The following is a 16,401-nucleotide window of genomic DNA, read 5'->3' as shown; positions in this document are numbered from 1 at the left end:
ACATTATTAAAGTTTTGGATCAGAAAAGAATTTCAATTTTATATCTAAATTTAAAGAGACTTAAACATATTTAATTTTAAGATAATTAATAAGAATTATTTTTTAACTAATTGGTTTAGTTGTATAACATATTGTATTTAAAATAACTATAAAATATACCTTACAGGTGAATGTTCTTAACAGAATATATTTCATACTAATTAACAAAATGTCCTTAAAATTAAAATAATAGAAAAATTTTAATACAAGGTATTTTTATTTTATTCAAAAAATAAAAAATGTAAACTATTTGTCACTTAAAAGAAAACTTATTATTTTAAAGAATATTATTAGGTACGGTTAAATCTTAAACTAAAGAACATTTTGAATCTAAAAAAAAAAAACTTATAAAACATTAGTTTTGTTTTTAGTATTATTATGATCTTTTTTTTTTTTCGTATTATTTTATATGTAACTTAATTATTAACACTATTATACTGGTATCGGGCATAACTAAGGTTTAGCTATTGGTCCAACCAGTGAACCATGAACTAATGTTTTGATTGATTTGATTTTCAAACATAGGTCTTTTAGAAAAAAGTTGTCAATAAAAAACCTATTTTAAAAATTAAAATAGTTCAAATCTGTGTGTGATGTTAATCAATTTCAGACTGATTGATTCTGAATAAAAATAACTAAATATTTATTCAATCGATACTAACTTAATTAGTTCCTTGTGCAATCTGTTGATGTTCAATTATAAAAACTTAATTACATGTTTTCTATTTAATTATCATCATTTTATGAATTTTACTATTTAAGATTTTTTTTTTCACATTTTACTAATACATTTGTTCATTTTTACATATTTTACCAACAATAAAATGTATAAACACATACAATCATGTGCATAAAGATATAATCATTCTGTATTTCTGGATTACTTATTAGTTAAATATACAACAATGTACTAACTAGCAAAAAAGGTTATAAAATTGAAATGAGTTAAAACTTTTCTTTCTGAAAAATGAAATTGTTCCAATTTTGTTTATTATTTTTAATTTTTTTATTAACGACATGAGCAACTAGAAATCAATAGAGTAGAATGTGTGAAATATTAAAATAAACTATGATGATCAAATGCATGAAAAAATTGGCTGATAAAATTTACAAACTCGGCAAACTTAAAATATCATTAAAATATAATATTTCTAAGTTCTTTATTAAGTGCTTTTGATGTATAGACTATTGTTTCTTTATTGGTTTTGAAAGAGAAAATACACTGAAAGGATTAATCAAGGTTGAACCTAATCTTCTCTCCTACAATATGACAGAATAGAGTCAGTAGATTTTTGTATGTAATCCTTCTATTACATGTTTTCAAAATTATATTAATTTTGATATATTCAAAATATCAAAATCAATATATTTTGAAAGTACAGTAAATCATTACCAAAATTTCAGCAGAAAATTCAAAATAGACAGAACACTCATTCAAACACAGCCTAAACTGATGGGGTATAACATGAAAACCATTGCAGTCAATTATTCATACTGCATGAGCACAAGTCTCTTCTTTACTACCAGTTGCAGCACACAGGGCCTTCCAGACAGGGACCAATATTTTCACTGGAGGGCGTAAGTTCTAGCAAAACAGATTTAAAAATCCTTCTTTAGTGGGTAAAAGACCTCAAAAAAGTCATCAACATGATGAGGTTAAATGCTTTCTTAAGCTAATAATTCTTCTCATAATTTTAGTTTTCAACTTCCATCTTTAATACTGAAAAAAATTGAGAACCTGAAAACTAGTTATATGGAAAGTAACTCACCTTAAAAACTAACATCATTTCTGATTCCCCACGAATAATCAATGAAAGAGTCCAATAACAAGTCACTGGAGTCACACATTCTATTAGAACAGGTTTCAGAATCTTGTCAATGGGAACGAAGAATCGGATGACGTTTCCACTACAGCAAAGTATCCAAAGACAAAATAAGTATTTAATGGTATCAAATATGTTAAAATCATGTTAGGGTTACAATGGCCAATACAAAGGACACAAGATACCAGTTGAATGAGTTGAAAACAAGTTGGATATAATCTGTCAGCTAAAACCAAGACTTTCAAGTAAGATATTTCATCATGGATATTATGTGATTCAAAATTCAAATACCCATGGCAGATAAGAAACAATCAAATTATAAATTGTTTCTCAAGTATGAACTACCAAAAGATCCTTAAACTGGCACAAGCTTTTCAATATCCCAACCTTTTCTTTGAAAGATAACAATTACAGAGCACACAGTACTTTACAAAACAGAATGTACATCAGGCTTTACAGGGGATCTTAATCAATTTCGAATGTTGACTGAAAATCAATCAACAAAAAGCATTACCTCACATAATGAGTCTCAAGCTGTACTCCAAAAGCCGGCATAATCACAACAGATTCTGCAAGCAAAATTACGAACATTGTGAAAATGACAAAATAAAGTTTAAAAATTAAAACATGTAAATGAATATATTTTCCATTCCATGTTAAAATAAAAATAGCAGTTAATCTTTCATAATACAAAACCCTGCTAGGAAGGTCCTCACCTTTCTTAATTGGCTTCCCAAGTAATGACTTCACAAGAAATATGTCAAAAAGAAAGCTACAATACACGAGACTAATTGTTTTTTCCTGTTGATAGAAGAAATGTAATGAAGTAAAGGTGAAAACCACAATATTTAAAATCCTTGAGTCATTGAAAAACAAAACACTTGGAAGACATACCTTATAAACATACAAATACAAGGCACATGCTAATACAAGAAGCGTTGTGGTATACATAAAAAAATATTTTGCATTACTCCTCCTCAAAATTATATGGTGTATGTCAACAACTTCGGAGGAATATTTCTGATCATGGACATAAGTATATTTGACATTGCTTTTTGAGAATTCGATCATCCTGACAAAAGAAAAAACAATTTTTTTTCTATACTCAGCACTCATGGTTATCAATTCCAAACAGCAGTGAGGAGCAGCTAACCCCAATATCGTACAGCAAGATAAACATTGCTTTAAAGATTATGAACACAAGTTAAATAACTTATACTAGACATATATAACTGATAAAAATAAAATAAAAGTACAAAAGTAAAGACATATTTATAGTTAATAGTAAAAAACCATAATTTTAAACTAAACACACAAGTCAATAACAAAAAAAAAAAGGGACAGCGACTGGATTACCAAAACTCACTAGATCATAGATGAAAAAACGAAAAAGAGGAAAAAACAGGAAATGAAAATATCTTTGTTATAGAGACAATATCACTTCACAAGTATACACTCACAGAGAGGATGGATTCTTACTTTCCACTATAATTTTGTTATAGAGACAATGTTACTTCACAGGAGCACACTCCTACAGTCTTCATAAGGCCATTAACTTTTTCCAATGCTTTGGATTTACGCCATATTGGCAACAATGACAACGCAAAAAGTTCCTGAAATACAAAGTTGGAGGATACCATATAGCATGGGTCAATAATTCATCTCCCTACGATTAACCCTAAAAATCTTAAAAGCCAATTCCAGTAAAAAAAATAAAAAATCAAATGAAATGTGGGATATTAATCTTCATTGCCTCCTTCTGTTTCCGGGTGTTAACACTGTTAAATCTAATACATAACAACCGGGCAATGTCCTAACAACTAATATCATACAGAATGCTTAATAAAACTACCTAAATCCTCAATTAATAACAGAACAGAAAAGAAGTGAAATTGAAGGAATTTCATGTAAACACCCTATTTCATGCATCAACAACAAAACTAACAAGGACTTTGAAACTTAGATTAAGAGAACGAAAAACGCAAACACGGTTCATGAGACTTACCTTTTGATCTGCTCTGGAGGAAGCAAACAACGGAGAAAGCTTTGTACAGAGTGTTTCGATGTTCAACACAAACATGACACAATGTCATAATTAAGCACAAAATGTTTTATTATTTTATTTTAAACTTAAATATAACTTGCTTCCCCTAAAATAAGTGAAATATTAATTTTGTTCCAATCGATTTCACTTTTTTTTTTCTTAAATTTGAAATTATTTTTTTCGTCTTTGTAAAATAAAAGGAATGTAGTTGTTTCACATATGGTATTTTTTAAGGTAGTATAGATAAATAATATTTATTTTATAAAATGAATTTAGGGTTTATTGTTGATATTTTTATATATTTGATAACTTTTACAAATGTTGATATGCTGAAATTTAGGCTGAATTGCATTATTTTAAAGTTGATGTAATGGTGCTACGTAGACTTGAGATAATTCACACTTGATTTATCTCTTCATAAGAAATTATTTAAGATATCTATAATATATTAGTTTATAAATATATTAAATACGAACTTTATTAAAGAAATGATATCGTATATTTTTACTGATAATTTAATCATATAAGAGACGTCAAGTGATCAAAATTTGAAAAAAGGTTCGTATATCATCATTTTTTTTATAATAAGTGCAAGTGATCACCTATAAATGAAAAAAAAAATTCTTCTATAAGGAATTCAAGTTGATTTTTATTATCGATATTTTTTATAGGTCAAATATGAATTTATAGTGAAATATGCTTTAGAATCTTTCCAAACATATTGAGTTTGACAAATTATATTGTTAGATGGATTAAATACTTTTATAATTTGAAATTAATTCAGTTTTAATTTATTGTATATATATATTCATCTTCTTTTTACTAATGATAGGTTCAGAATAACACCGTAGAAGATAAATTATGTATTGATTTTTAGTTTCATATATTTTTTTTATCAGCATTTAGTTTCACATGTACAGAGAATGAATTTATTGGAAGGAAACAAAAGAAAAATATAAATGTACATCTCTCCTTGCGTTCAAATTCAATCTATTATTAATGTAAAACTTGATGAAATTGAACGACACGGACACAAGCTTCAGTGGAAATGGTGTTATCCAGTAATATCTATATAAGCACCATTGCTTCATTATTTGTTTACTTCCTCAATATTTTCTGTACACTAAATTACAAAAGAATGGTTTTGAAGTGTGTCAAATTCCAGTAGCAGAATTTAAACGTTGTGCTACACGTTCAACGCATACTTTATGTTTACGTAATCCGTGCCACTTATCACTTGAAGACTCGTTCATCAGTCGAAGCTTGGCTATCTGACTATGCAGTGCCTCCAAGTTGACTAGAGGAACAGTTGTTGGTCGCCCATGAGCACACTGAAAACAAAATTCCAAATTCTCATCAACACTGTCTTTCCTCTCTTATAGATCTACAAACATGGAAACCTATATCTTACTTGGAAACAAAGCGATGTATGCTTTAGCTCTTCAACTAGAAGGGAACATTCTGATGGTAGCAATGAATCCCCAAACATAATTGCACCTTCAAAACGCCAGAATTATTGATAAAATTAATGGAATATTACCGATGACTGCAATATTCCCTCACAAGATGAGAGCAACAGATGGGAGTTTTATTGCATGCTATTGAGATAAAATGAAGGACGATATCATATATTTCTGGTTTCAGAAAATAGCAAGACATTATGATATTCAGTTTCAGTTTAGAGAAGAATATTAATGCTGCAGTCAAGAAAAGTGACAGGTGAATGATAAGTTATAGAATTGATTGTCACATCTTATCCTAGTAAAACTGAGTTCTTCTTATAAGTGGCTATGACGATCAAACCTATGACTTATTTAACTTCTCATCTCTTCTGAGTATAACGTCAATATTCTTCTTCAAACAAAGTATCAGAGGGGTTCACCCCTGTTTACTCATCAAATAGGAAGATAAAATAAACATATCATCAATACAGCTCTTGCACATAATTATGAACAGAGCTTATTTTACTTACTAAAGAAATGACCCTAGTTTTGTACAAGGAAACATGTAAGCACAAGAACGATTTCCAAACTCATTGAGCATGTGATTGCAGGGGTTCCTGCGGTTACACACATACCTCTGCATGCTTTCGAATTTAACAATCGTATGACAGAGGGTGGCATTGTTGATGATCCATCAGTGTCAGCAAGCTGGAAGGTAATGATATATTGGAAGTTAGAAAAACATAAAATGTCCAACCTTTTAAGGGAGACAACTAGAAATTTGATCAGGATGTTTATAACCTGTTGAAGAAATTCTAAAAGATCAACATCATTTAATTTGACCCCTAAAATACACGGTACCTATAAGATGTGATTAAAGTCAGTAATATGCAAAACATGCATTTAAAATTCAAAACTAAACGCAGAAATAAAAAATTTAATATTTTCAGCTAGTTAAAAGAAAAATTGAAGAGAAAAAAAACTAATGTTGACCGCAATAAGTGTGATCGTCGTTTCTTGTCTTTTTATAATATCCAGATTCCTGCAAAGGCAGTCAAAATTATAAATTAAAAAAAACCTGAATAACAAATTGAAAGAAGACTTAGCAAATTATCCCATTGTTCAATTTTGAATCCAAACAATAGTTTAATTGGTACGTAGAGAAATTTTATGTGATGCAAGCCATGAACAAATAAATAACAGGCATCACAAAACTATATATGTTGTAACATAACTTGGTGAAGGTAAATATATAAAAACTCTACTGGGGAGCCAGAGAGGTATACCTTCTAAAGGTCTCGGAATTATTAGCATGGATGTTGCAGATCCAGCCCCAATCTTTAATCTGTTCGCTATAACTATGAAGTAATTGATAACCAATCTCTGGCAGTACCTGCATCATGAATCTTACTAGCAGTGTATGAATTTTAAGATTTGGAAAAATATCATAATCATTAAATTCTCTAATTCATAGAATGCATACCAGTTCCAGTTCAGTATGCAGATAGGTTACTGTTTTTGCTTCTCCCGACAATACCTAAGTATTTGACTAGTTTCATAAGTAAAACTAGAGAATATTTCCGATAGACTCAGTGTGAACAAGTTTACCTTTTGACGCAAGTCTTCCAGTCTGATTCTTTCATCTGCTGCATGCTGTAAAAGGAGTACTACTATTAATTTCACCTCAAGTTTCCTCCTTAGGTTCTTACTGATTAGAAAAATGTGCATTTATTATCTCTGTTAGCAGCAGGCATTTCTGCTTTATTCATTCTTTATAGTAATAAATAAACTCAAATCAAGCTGAGAGATCCAACAGAAGGCATTAAGAATGTTGAGAAGAGATATTTGGGTGGCTGCTAAAGTGAATCTACCTGTCTGAAAGGATAGTGTAATTCAGTTTAATAAGTAGTTGTGGGTTACATGCTCACGGGTTACCCGGATTGAATTCTATTAAATTATCTGTTTCTCCTAGGTGTATCTGGTCCTCCAATCTTTGGGCTTAAAAATGATGTAACTGTCTGTAATGGTGGCACATATAGGTACAACGGGAATCCCTAGGCTACCTAAGTTTGGTCTTCCTCATGGCTCATCAAATCATCACCCTTCTTTACACCCCCAAGGGCAAAATGCAGATAAATTAAACATGCAGATTTGCATTAAAATGAGAGAACAGAAAGATATTACTATTATTAATGTGTAAAATAGTAAGGACTAAGAGTTTGTTGCAACTGTCCGATGGCTGTTATAACTTTCTAACAAAGTCATTTGCAACTAACCAACCTAGATAAAATGATATACACTTATACAGAAATATTCAAGAGTATTCTCTTCTAATGTTGCAAAATAAATATAGGAACACTGGTTTATTCTATGTGCCAAGATGAAATTGCATGCATGTAGGGAAATATAGCAAGTGTTCCTGAGTAAAAGTATATTTGCCAGTTTGCAGGATGACAGGCAGCCAAACTTTGAGACACAAGGAATTGCAAGATTTCTAATAGACCTTCTGGCTATCGACATTTTCATTCACAGAAGCCATTGCACTATAGCTATCCTCGGTTTAGCAATATTCCATAAAGGACTTGGTGCACCTAAAAATGAAATTCAACCATACTGCTATAATATGCAATAGACAGACCTGATCAATAACAGCAAGGGTTCTGCCAGCCACAACTGGAATGAATTTTTTATCCACCTGAGGCAAAACTTTAGCATCCTCAAGACATTTCTTACTGATGGTTTCTGGAATCAATGAATCTCCAGCAAGATGCAATCCAGAAGAAATGTCAAGTATATTGTTTCGACATTGAGCATTAGCCTGTATATCATTCTTCTGTGCAAAGGTCATACTCATAGTCAGATCAAATAGACATCCTGCATACTAATAATTGTCGTCTATTTTACATAATAGGCTTCTAAATATTTACAACATAACTGTAAAATCAGGTGAGCAATTCCTCCACTTAGTCCCATAATCTATGGGATCTTGGACATCCTTAGAGAGCAATTCTGAAATATCAGACAGTAAGGGTTTAAAAGAAGGTAACAATTGAATGAAAAGACAGACCTTTTAAAATCTTCAACTATTGATTGTATTAACATTAAATGAATAGCAAGCATGAAAATGTTCAACTATTGATCATACAAACATGAAACAAATTGCACGCATAACCCAGATAAACAACAATTAACTTTTTTATGTAGAAGACAGTGCAAATAAAATAAAATAAAATAAATATTGGCCTTTTTCATTTGGGCAGAAAATAATAAACACACCCAGCTTTACATAACCTCATGAAATTAATTGTAAAGAAACTTAACATTTTAGAATTAAACAAGTAGCTCAAAATAATCTGTAAAGATAAGAAGGCAACAAAGCAAATAGACTTTTTCATCAGGCCAAATTTCAAGGCTGAACAATCTGAATATGATTCTGAGCCATAACTAAGGTATTTCAAAGGAGCTCATCTTGTCATATCAGACTTCAGTTTTACCAACACATTTAACTTACCCCCAAATGGAGCACAGTTTTGAATGTTGAAACTGTCAAGTTCTTCAATCTCTGTTATGTCATTAACCTGCATAGCACCCAGAACCTCTGAAGTTTGTTTCACATTGATTCTACAATCAGTGCAAAACCACCAGGATCAGTAAGAACTTATTCCCAACATTTAAGCAGCTTTTATGGATCAATAAAATATCATCCTACTTGGATCCTTGCAGTAAGAGATCTTTAGTGCTTTCGTGGCGAGCAACAGGAGGCTGTTGAGGATCTTCAGAATTACTAGCTTCTGCATGTTCAAAACCATTGGTTCCAATAAGAAAAGGGAACAAAGGAGATAAATAAAAGGAAGAAAATGTAAAAACCTTCATGAATGAAGCCAGGGTTATACACACGGTCAATCTGACTTTTGGCTTTTATTTCTGAGGGATGATTTAAAGAGAAAAACCTCCTTTTGCCTCTATAAAAAGGAGGAGCTGAAATGCTTCTTCGAGATCTTTCATGATTTTCCTCCAAAGTTGAATTTCTAAATTTATCTGTTTTGCCTTTGTTCTTGTCAGGCATCTTGCATCTTTTAACACATGACTCAGGCAACAGCCAGTCTAGCTCCTTGTTTAACATATCTGACCTTTTTGTAGAATATATGTCACTGAAATCATCGCAGTCACCTAATTTGTTGAATATTTCACCCGAATCACCAGCAACATCAAAATTAAATCCAATATTTGCATAACTTGATGCACAGTGATGCTGGTTGGTATTCCATGAAGAATTGTAGCTGAAATTGCACTCATTTTCTCTTTCATCAAAACGATTTTTATGATGGACCCATTTAAGGCATCTAGATACTCCTCCAATATCATCTTTGATACCAGTTGAACGATAAAAACCCAGTGCATGTGCTTGAGATGAGGGCTTTGGGTAGAGAGGATGCCCATCCAAGTCAGAGCTTCCTATTTGTGATGCTGAGTAGCATAAATCTGAAGGGAGAAAGCTTTCTTCAGCCAATGCTCTTTCAAGAAAATCGGAATTTTTAGTCATCTTTAATTTTTTTTTTACTTCTGGATAGGGATGGACAAATAAATCCTTACCACTTCTATAATCCTCCCCTGTATTCTGCTTGCTACAAAAGCTATCAGTTTGGAGTTCATATTTATCATTTCCAGAGAAATCTTTCTTAGACAGGATACTTCCTAGTGTAGAGCATCCCTTTAGAAATGGTTTCTGCAACTCCACATTAATATTTACATCATAGCTGTACCCATTGTAGTTATAACATAAATCATCTTGAAATGACTCACTGATCACATCAGCTTGTTTATGGAATTTTCTTCCATTTGAAGAACTTGGTTCATCAAAAGGTACATCATCATTTAAATCCTTAGCATCCCCTGTATTCTGCTGGCTACAAAAGCTATCACTTTGGATTTCATATCCATCATTTACAAGGAAATCTTTCTTAAGCAGGATACTTCCTGGAGTAGAGCATCCCTTTAGAAAAGGTTTCTGCAAATCCCCATTAATATTTACATCATAACTGTACCCATTGCAGTTAGAATGTAAATCATCTTGAAATGCTTCACTGGTCGCATCAGCTTCTTTATGGAATTTTCTTCCATGTGAACAACTCGGTGCATCAAAAGGTACACAATCATTTAAACTTTCTATAGCCGGTATTTCACCATAAAAAAAGTTATCTCCTTCCAGTGAACTGCTGCTATCATGAATCAGCAAACTGTTCTGCCTTCTTGTCACAGTGGATATGCACTTGGCATGTGAATCATCCAATAAGTTGCCAGAATAACCAGTCTGAAAAAGAGAGTCTCCTGTACTTTGTTTCTCTTTGAACATCACGGCCTCCAAGTAATCAATGGAGGTTCTAACATCTTCCCTGTTAGATTGATGATAGTCATCTTCAATTAGCTTGTCTGAAGTAGAAAAGAATAGATCTGGGCAATCCTTACGATTTTGGTATCTAAACCTTGATATATCTGCATCGAAGATATATGACAACAGTCTTCAGATGTTAAAAAAGAAAGCAAACCATTGTAGCATATAAATCATTCAAGCAATGTTTTTCTGCAAAAATAAGGACCTTATTTCTATCGTAAAAAGTATAGAAGATGAAACAAAAATCACAAATGTAAATGGTTAAAAATGATCAGACTAAATTAGTGCAACTGTAAAGGAAACTATTTGATAATGAAAATTACAAACTTTACCTGGTACGTCTGAAATGACATTGACATATGCTTTCTCTTGTTCTTGTACCATGTATGCAGATTGATTGGAGGGCTCTACTACATGAATCTCAAATAAAAGAAGCATTAAAATTATTAATTCATTGAACTATATATCAATATGATGCAGTGAGAGGGTATACCAGAAGCTATGTTCTCCTCCCAGAATTGTTTGATGACCTTCTCAATGAAGTTTAGAATAGGTGTCCAATCCTTAAAATGTGAGGAAAAAAGAGAGAATCACATTTATAAAGAGTGCATGGTTTTGTTAAAATAATTCATAGCAAAATTTGAATATGGGAAAAAGAAAGTTCAAATCTTCTGGTCATTGTTCCTTGGTGGAGTTAATTTACACCACCCAAAGTACACAAAGTATAATATAAAGCATGAATCTAGACTAAAACCTCACAAAAATCATTCATGGGAAAAAGAATGCATTATCACCGCATTGAAGCACCAACAAGATAAAATGAAACATGAAAAGGGAACCTAAGAAAAGCTATACCTTGAATTTAACATACGTTTTTGATGGCTCAAAGGCCAAATCATACATAGATCGGGGGCAACTTAAATTCAAGAGATAAGCCGGACCCAGGTGACACCTGCTTCTCTTCTTGTTTCGGAACTCATTGGCAGTAGTCCATGAGTTCAGATGTTCAAACCTGATAGCCAGTTGACTCAGAAGCTTATGAATTGGGCCCTTGCAAACAAATTGTGAGTTAACATCTTATCATGTTAAGGTCAACAATGAAAATGTTTAAAGCATTTGATTATTTTCAGACATCAATAAGTCCACTCTACCAATTATACAATATTTAAAATAGGACAATCACAAGGATACAGACATACTGCAGGACCTGCAAAAATGAATCAAAATTTAGGGGAGAGGTCCCAGAAAGAACCTACACGCAAGGGTAACATGAAATAGACAATTGACTTTTTATATTAGAAACATGAGTCACCTCCATGTTTAAAATATTGCAAGGACTGGATACATATCCAGAAAGCTTTATGATATCATTCTCAACTTCTAAATAGTGAAGAGAGCTTGTGACCTCTACCCCAAAGCCACTGGTTACAAGTGACAGAGGAGAAGAAGCAGAATGTGTGCAGAAGAGTTCATCCTCTCTGAATGTAAGGTATAAGAGAATGTTAGTCAACCAGAAAAAAGAAGATACAAATTGTTTTGAACGGATATAATATACCTTTAAATATCAACAACTTTGAAGGAAAAATATACCTTTCAATATCAACAACTTTGAAGGAAATATTTGGACGCACAAGTGCAAGTCGCATTACACATTTCTTGATTGATTGCAGTACCTTATTGGGACTTCCAATTTAGAGATGGAATTCACCAGTCAATCCAAAAATTTGAAACATAGTCATAGAGTTCATACAAGGTAAGTACAACTTCAAAATACATATCACTTTTGTGGTAGGACAGGAGAAAAAGAACCTGGACTGTATGCATTTTCTCCGAACTGGTTGATTGTAAAATAAATCACGGACGACAACTAAAAGATACAAGGCCTTAATTAGCAATCAAGTCATTGTGCTAGAAGAATCTGAAAAAACTTTCACCATCAAGAAAAAACTTTCTATCCAGATAAGTGTAATGGATATGGGCAGAAATTGAAGATTTCTTGGTGAGAAATTATAAGAGAAAACAACTTAAATAAAGCAAAGGAAAAAATTATTTTCAAGTGGGGAAAGTAAGACAAATTAAAAGTTGTCTAATCTAGCAATCACCAAGTAAAAGATTTCCTATAGTGCCAACAAATGGTCCTAATTAACAACCATTGCATTCAGTGGATGTAATTTAACAAACTACGATCAAAGGAGTGTGTGTGTGTGTGTGTCCTATATTTTGGAAATTAATCATGTTGGAGTCTTCAGCCAGGTTGCATCTAGAAAGGGTCGATGTCAAAGTCTATGCTTCATAGATCTTGAGCATAGCTTCAAAGTTATAATTACTAGCAATATCAACTGGTCAAAACAGGCATTATCAACCAACCAACTACAATAGATGACATGATAAACAATTGGTTATAAAATTTAGTAGCTTGGAATTCAAATGGCAACTGTCTTTTGGGAAAGAAAAGAGGAGAAAGAAGATTGAAGAATCCCATACACCCTAGCTAAATAAAAGCTACAATAGCATTAAATAAAGCTAATACACCTCTGCCAACTAACCACAAATTTTATGGAAATATATGCTAAAGGATAAGAAAAATCTTAGCTTATACATGTACATATATAAGAACCAACAGAAAAACGAGAGAACTATAAACCCTAGAATAATGACCTCGGATCTTAATTAGCTTAAATTGAGAATGCAAAGACAAAAAGGAATAGATACAAGGATTTTCACGACTTTAAATCCTAGACTACCATTAAAATAAGGGAAAATGAATGTCATCCAAGTATTAGTAAGTGTAATTCTCGGACATAAAAGGAAAAAAGCAACCGTCAGATTCACCAAAATTACTACCTGTGGTGCCCACTTGCTTTCTATCATCATCAATGCCAAGATATAAACACTTGCATCCCTGCAGTCAATTTAAAAATGTAAACTTAAACAAAACGTACATCAATAGCATCTATAATATGATTCATGTCTTCCTGAATAAAGCATAGGAAGTTCTGCCATTAGTTACCTTCAACACTTTTTGATATCCATTTGGCCTTCCATGAGTTCTTGTCACAATTTCCAGCACAGAGACATCAGAAATGGAAGCCAAAGCCTCCCCACGGAAACCGAAATTCTCACTCGTAACATTCAGGTCAACCAAATTAAGAAATTTTGATGTTGCTGCTTGTTCAGTATACATACATAACATTATCAAAGGCAGCAAGGAAACTCAAATTCATGGAAGAATAAATAAAAAGAAGGCTCCCTTTTTCCTCTGCATGTAATATAACCTAACAAAAAGTCACTCATGATAGCTTCTTAGATCTTGTGTTAGATACATTGCAACAGAATACAATGGTCTGATCGCTCTAGTTACCTTTGTTAACTAATACTTTTAGAATCAAGAAAATAAAAGCTCCTTTTAATACAGATTTCCCAACACTGACCCCGAGGAAAGCTGCGTATACAAACTAAATGGAAATTAAATAATTTAACAACCCGCAATCACCTCCAGAAAAGAGATTTGAGCACACAACCGGCAAGGTCAATACATAAAGAAGATTTAATCTTGAAAGTAAACTACGCTTTATTACCATGAAAATCTTAAAGGTCAATACATAAAGAAGATTTTATCTTGAAAGTAAAGTACGCATTATTACCATGAAAATCTTAAAACAATAAAACGTCTATTGGCGGCTTTCTAATCACGACATTTTTTTCACTTTTAATGAACGTATAGACATATCATGGAGCATGCAGGCAAATAAAAAAAAAGAAAAAAAAAACGAAGAAATGCATACCATATCTTTCTCCCACCAACTCAAGTCCATCTCGAGTAATTCCACTTCCTACAAATACATTTATCGAAACCATAAAGATACACCGAAACCTAAACGTGCCAAGTAGCTCCGAATTGTGAACAAGAAAAATAAACAGACGTTCATTTCTGTAAATAAAAACTAATAAAAAAGTACCATCATCAACTACTTTCAAATAGCATCTCCCAACACCAACAAACACTGATACCTGTAAAAAAGAACACAGCTCAATCGGTATACCCCGAATTCTAGAAGCTAAAGCACTTTTCAGTTCTCTCTCGAGTGATACCTTTGTGGCACGAGCATCGAGGCTATTGAAAACCAGTTCCTCGACGACGCGCGTGAAGTCGAACAAGAAAATGCCAGAACGGAGTGAACTACGTACTGCCTCTTGCAAAGGCTTTATGCTGGCCGTCATACTCTGCCGCTGCGATTACGAAGAACATGCATGTTCGATCGCTTCACCGGCTCCTAGGGTTTCTGATCGGACGGTGACGTTTGATCGGGAAAACTTCTGGGAGAGAAAAGGCCTCACTGTCTTGCTATTTTCGAATTCTGCGCTGAATGGCGGTTTGAACGTTTTATATAACTTGAGCTTATGATAATATCACCCTGATGATTTTTGCGTGGGACAGTCAAATTGTGAATGTGTTTACTTGAGTTCTTTACCGAGTAGGGCAAGTTGTCATTATTATTGATCGGTTCTCAATTTGATTTTTACAATAAAGGTTCATTAAGTAGTTAAATTTTCATCATGGTCCATGTTCTGTACCTTCATTTAATTTATTAATAACTTATTTAGATTAGGTTAAAATATTTTTTTCGTATTTTTTTTTTATTAAAATCTTAATTTGATCTTTATATTTTTATTATTTTTAATTAAATTTATATTTTTATAAATAAGTAATAATTAAGTATTTTTTGTTAATAGAAAACTAATTTTGTTAATTAGGTATTATGTGTCACTTTCACATTTTTTTTCAATTTTTGTTAATTTAATTTGATTTAAATACGCACGAAATTTAGAGCAAATCTAACTTTTATATAATATTATAATGATTTTTATTAAAATTAATATTTTTATTAAATATTTTAATAATATTAAATTTATTTAATATTAAAGAAATAAAAATTTATTTATTTTAATTTGTTATAAATTATTTTAAAATTTTACATTTAAATTTATAAAATTATTACTTTTAAGCCAATTCTAAAATTTATATATAAATTATTGATATAATATGCAAATATTTCGAATATAAATTTATAAATCTCTATATTATAACTTTAAAATAAAATTTAAATAAAGTTTAATATAAAATACAAATTTAAATAAACTTAATATTGTTAAAAATATATAATAGAAATATCACTTTTAATAAAAGTATCATCATAACATTTATATAAAAAATAAATTTGGAACACATTAAATTGATTTTTTTTTTAATTTGGAACTAAAATCAAATCACATTAACAAATATGAGGATTAAACTAATATTCATATAATAACTTGACACATGTTACCATATTAGATTGACATGTAGCACACTACATACGTGACACATGACATAAATATTTTTGAAAAAAATTAAAAAGATATTAAAAATTTAAAATAAAATAAAATTCAGAAAGAATGAGGAACTGATACCTACCTAACGATGTTAGTTCCATACTAATAGAAAATACCTAATTGTTACTCATTTACAATAATGTGGACCTAATTGAGACTAATATAAAAATATGATGACCAAATTGAGATTTTGATACAAAAACAATGACCAACGGAGTATTTTAACCAACTTTATTACATTATTATGATGCAGTGTAGCTATAAATTAATTTTTCAATTTTAAAATAT

The 16,401-nt window shown here is 31.4% G+C and overlaps 2 protein-coding genes across 6 annotated transcripts; both read right to left on the bottom strand.

Moving 5' to 3' along the window:
• Nucleotides 1–1,210: 1,210 nt before the first annotated feature.
• LOC114173150 lies at nt 1,211–3,955 on the bottom strand. 2 transcript variants are annotated; one of them, XM_028057394.1, is made up of 7 exons: nt 3,868–3,955; nt 3,342–3,475; nt 2,757–2,934; nt 2,579–2,663; nt 2,377–2,431; nt 1,809–1,947; nt 1,211–1,624 (listed from the first exon to the last, which is right to left on the bottom strand). In XM_028057394.1, exons 3-7 carry the CDS (start codon nt 2,931–2,933, stop codon nt 1,529–1,531), a joined length of 552 nt encoding a protein of 183 aa, XP_027913195.1. In that variant the 5' UTR covers nt 2,934; nt 3,342–3,475; nt 3,868–3,955; the 3' UTR covers nt 1,211–1,528. The 2 variants fall into 2 exon arrangements, with proteins under 2 accessions (XP_027913195.1, XP_027913197.1); XM_028057396.1 differs by lacking the exon at nt 3,342–3,475.
• A 900-nt stretch (nt 3,956–4,855) lies between these two features.
• Nucleotides 4,856–15,215, bottom strand: LOC114173320 (DNA mismatch repair protein MLH3). 4 transcript variants are annotated; one of them, XM_028057618.1, is made up of 25 exons: nt 14,833–15,211; nt 14,700–14,751; nt 14,526–14,573; nt 13,751–13,905; nt 13,585–13,642; nt 12,550–12,607; nt 12,331–12,423; nt 12,053–12,218; nt 11,932–11,947; nt 11,596–11,816; nt 11,234–11,303; nt 11,073–11,150; nt 9,216–10,841; nt 9,058–9,139; nt 8,860–8,969; nt 8,284–8,357; nt 7,987–8,181; nt 6,957–7,001; nt 6,832–6,885; nt 6,635–6,741; nt 6,342–6,390; nt 6,150–6,209; nt 5,984–6,056; nt 5,318–5,403; nt 4,856–5,237 (listed from the first exon to the last, which is right to left on the bottom strand). In XM_028057618.1, exons 1-25 carry the CDS (start codon nt 14,959–14,961, stop codon nt 5,061–5,063), a joined length of 3,882 nt encoding a protein of 1,293 aa, XP_027913419.1. In that variant the 5' UTR covers nt 14,962–15,211; the 3' UTR covers nt 4,856–5,060. The 4 variants fall into 4 exon arrangements, 2 of the variants coding, with proteins under 2 accessions (XP_027913419.1, XP_027913421.1); XR_003602492.1 differs by having other exon boundaries at nt 5,051–5,237; nt 6,150–6,390; nt 6,635–6,754; nt 14,833–15,214; XR_003602491.1 differs by lacking the exon at nt 4,856–5,237 and having other exon boundaries at nt 6,635–6,754; nt 14,833–15,214.
• Nucleotides 15,216–16,401: the final 1,186 nt, after the last annotated feature.

This window comes from Vigna unguiculata, chromosome 2, assembly GCF_004118075.2.
Source record: "Vigna unguiculata cultivar IT97K-499-35 chromosome 2, ASM411807v1, whole genome shotgun sequence".
NCBI lineage: Eukaryota > Viridiplantae > Streptophyta > Magnoliopsida > Fabales > Fabaceae > Vigna > Vigna unguiculata.
The sequence above is the reverse complement of the archived record's forward strand: the minus strand, read 5'-3'. Positions and strand labels throughout refer to the sequence as shown.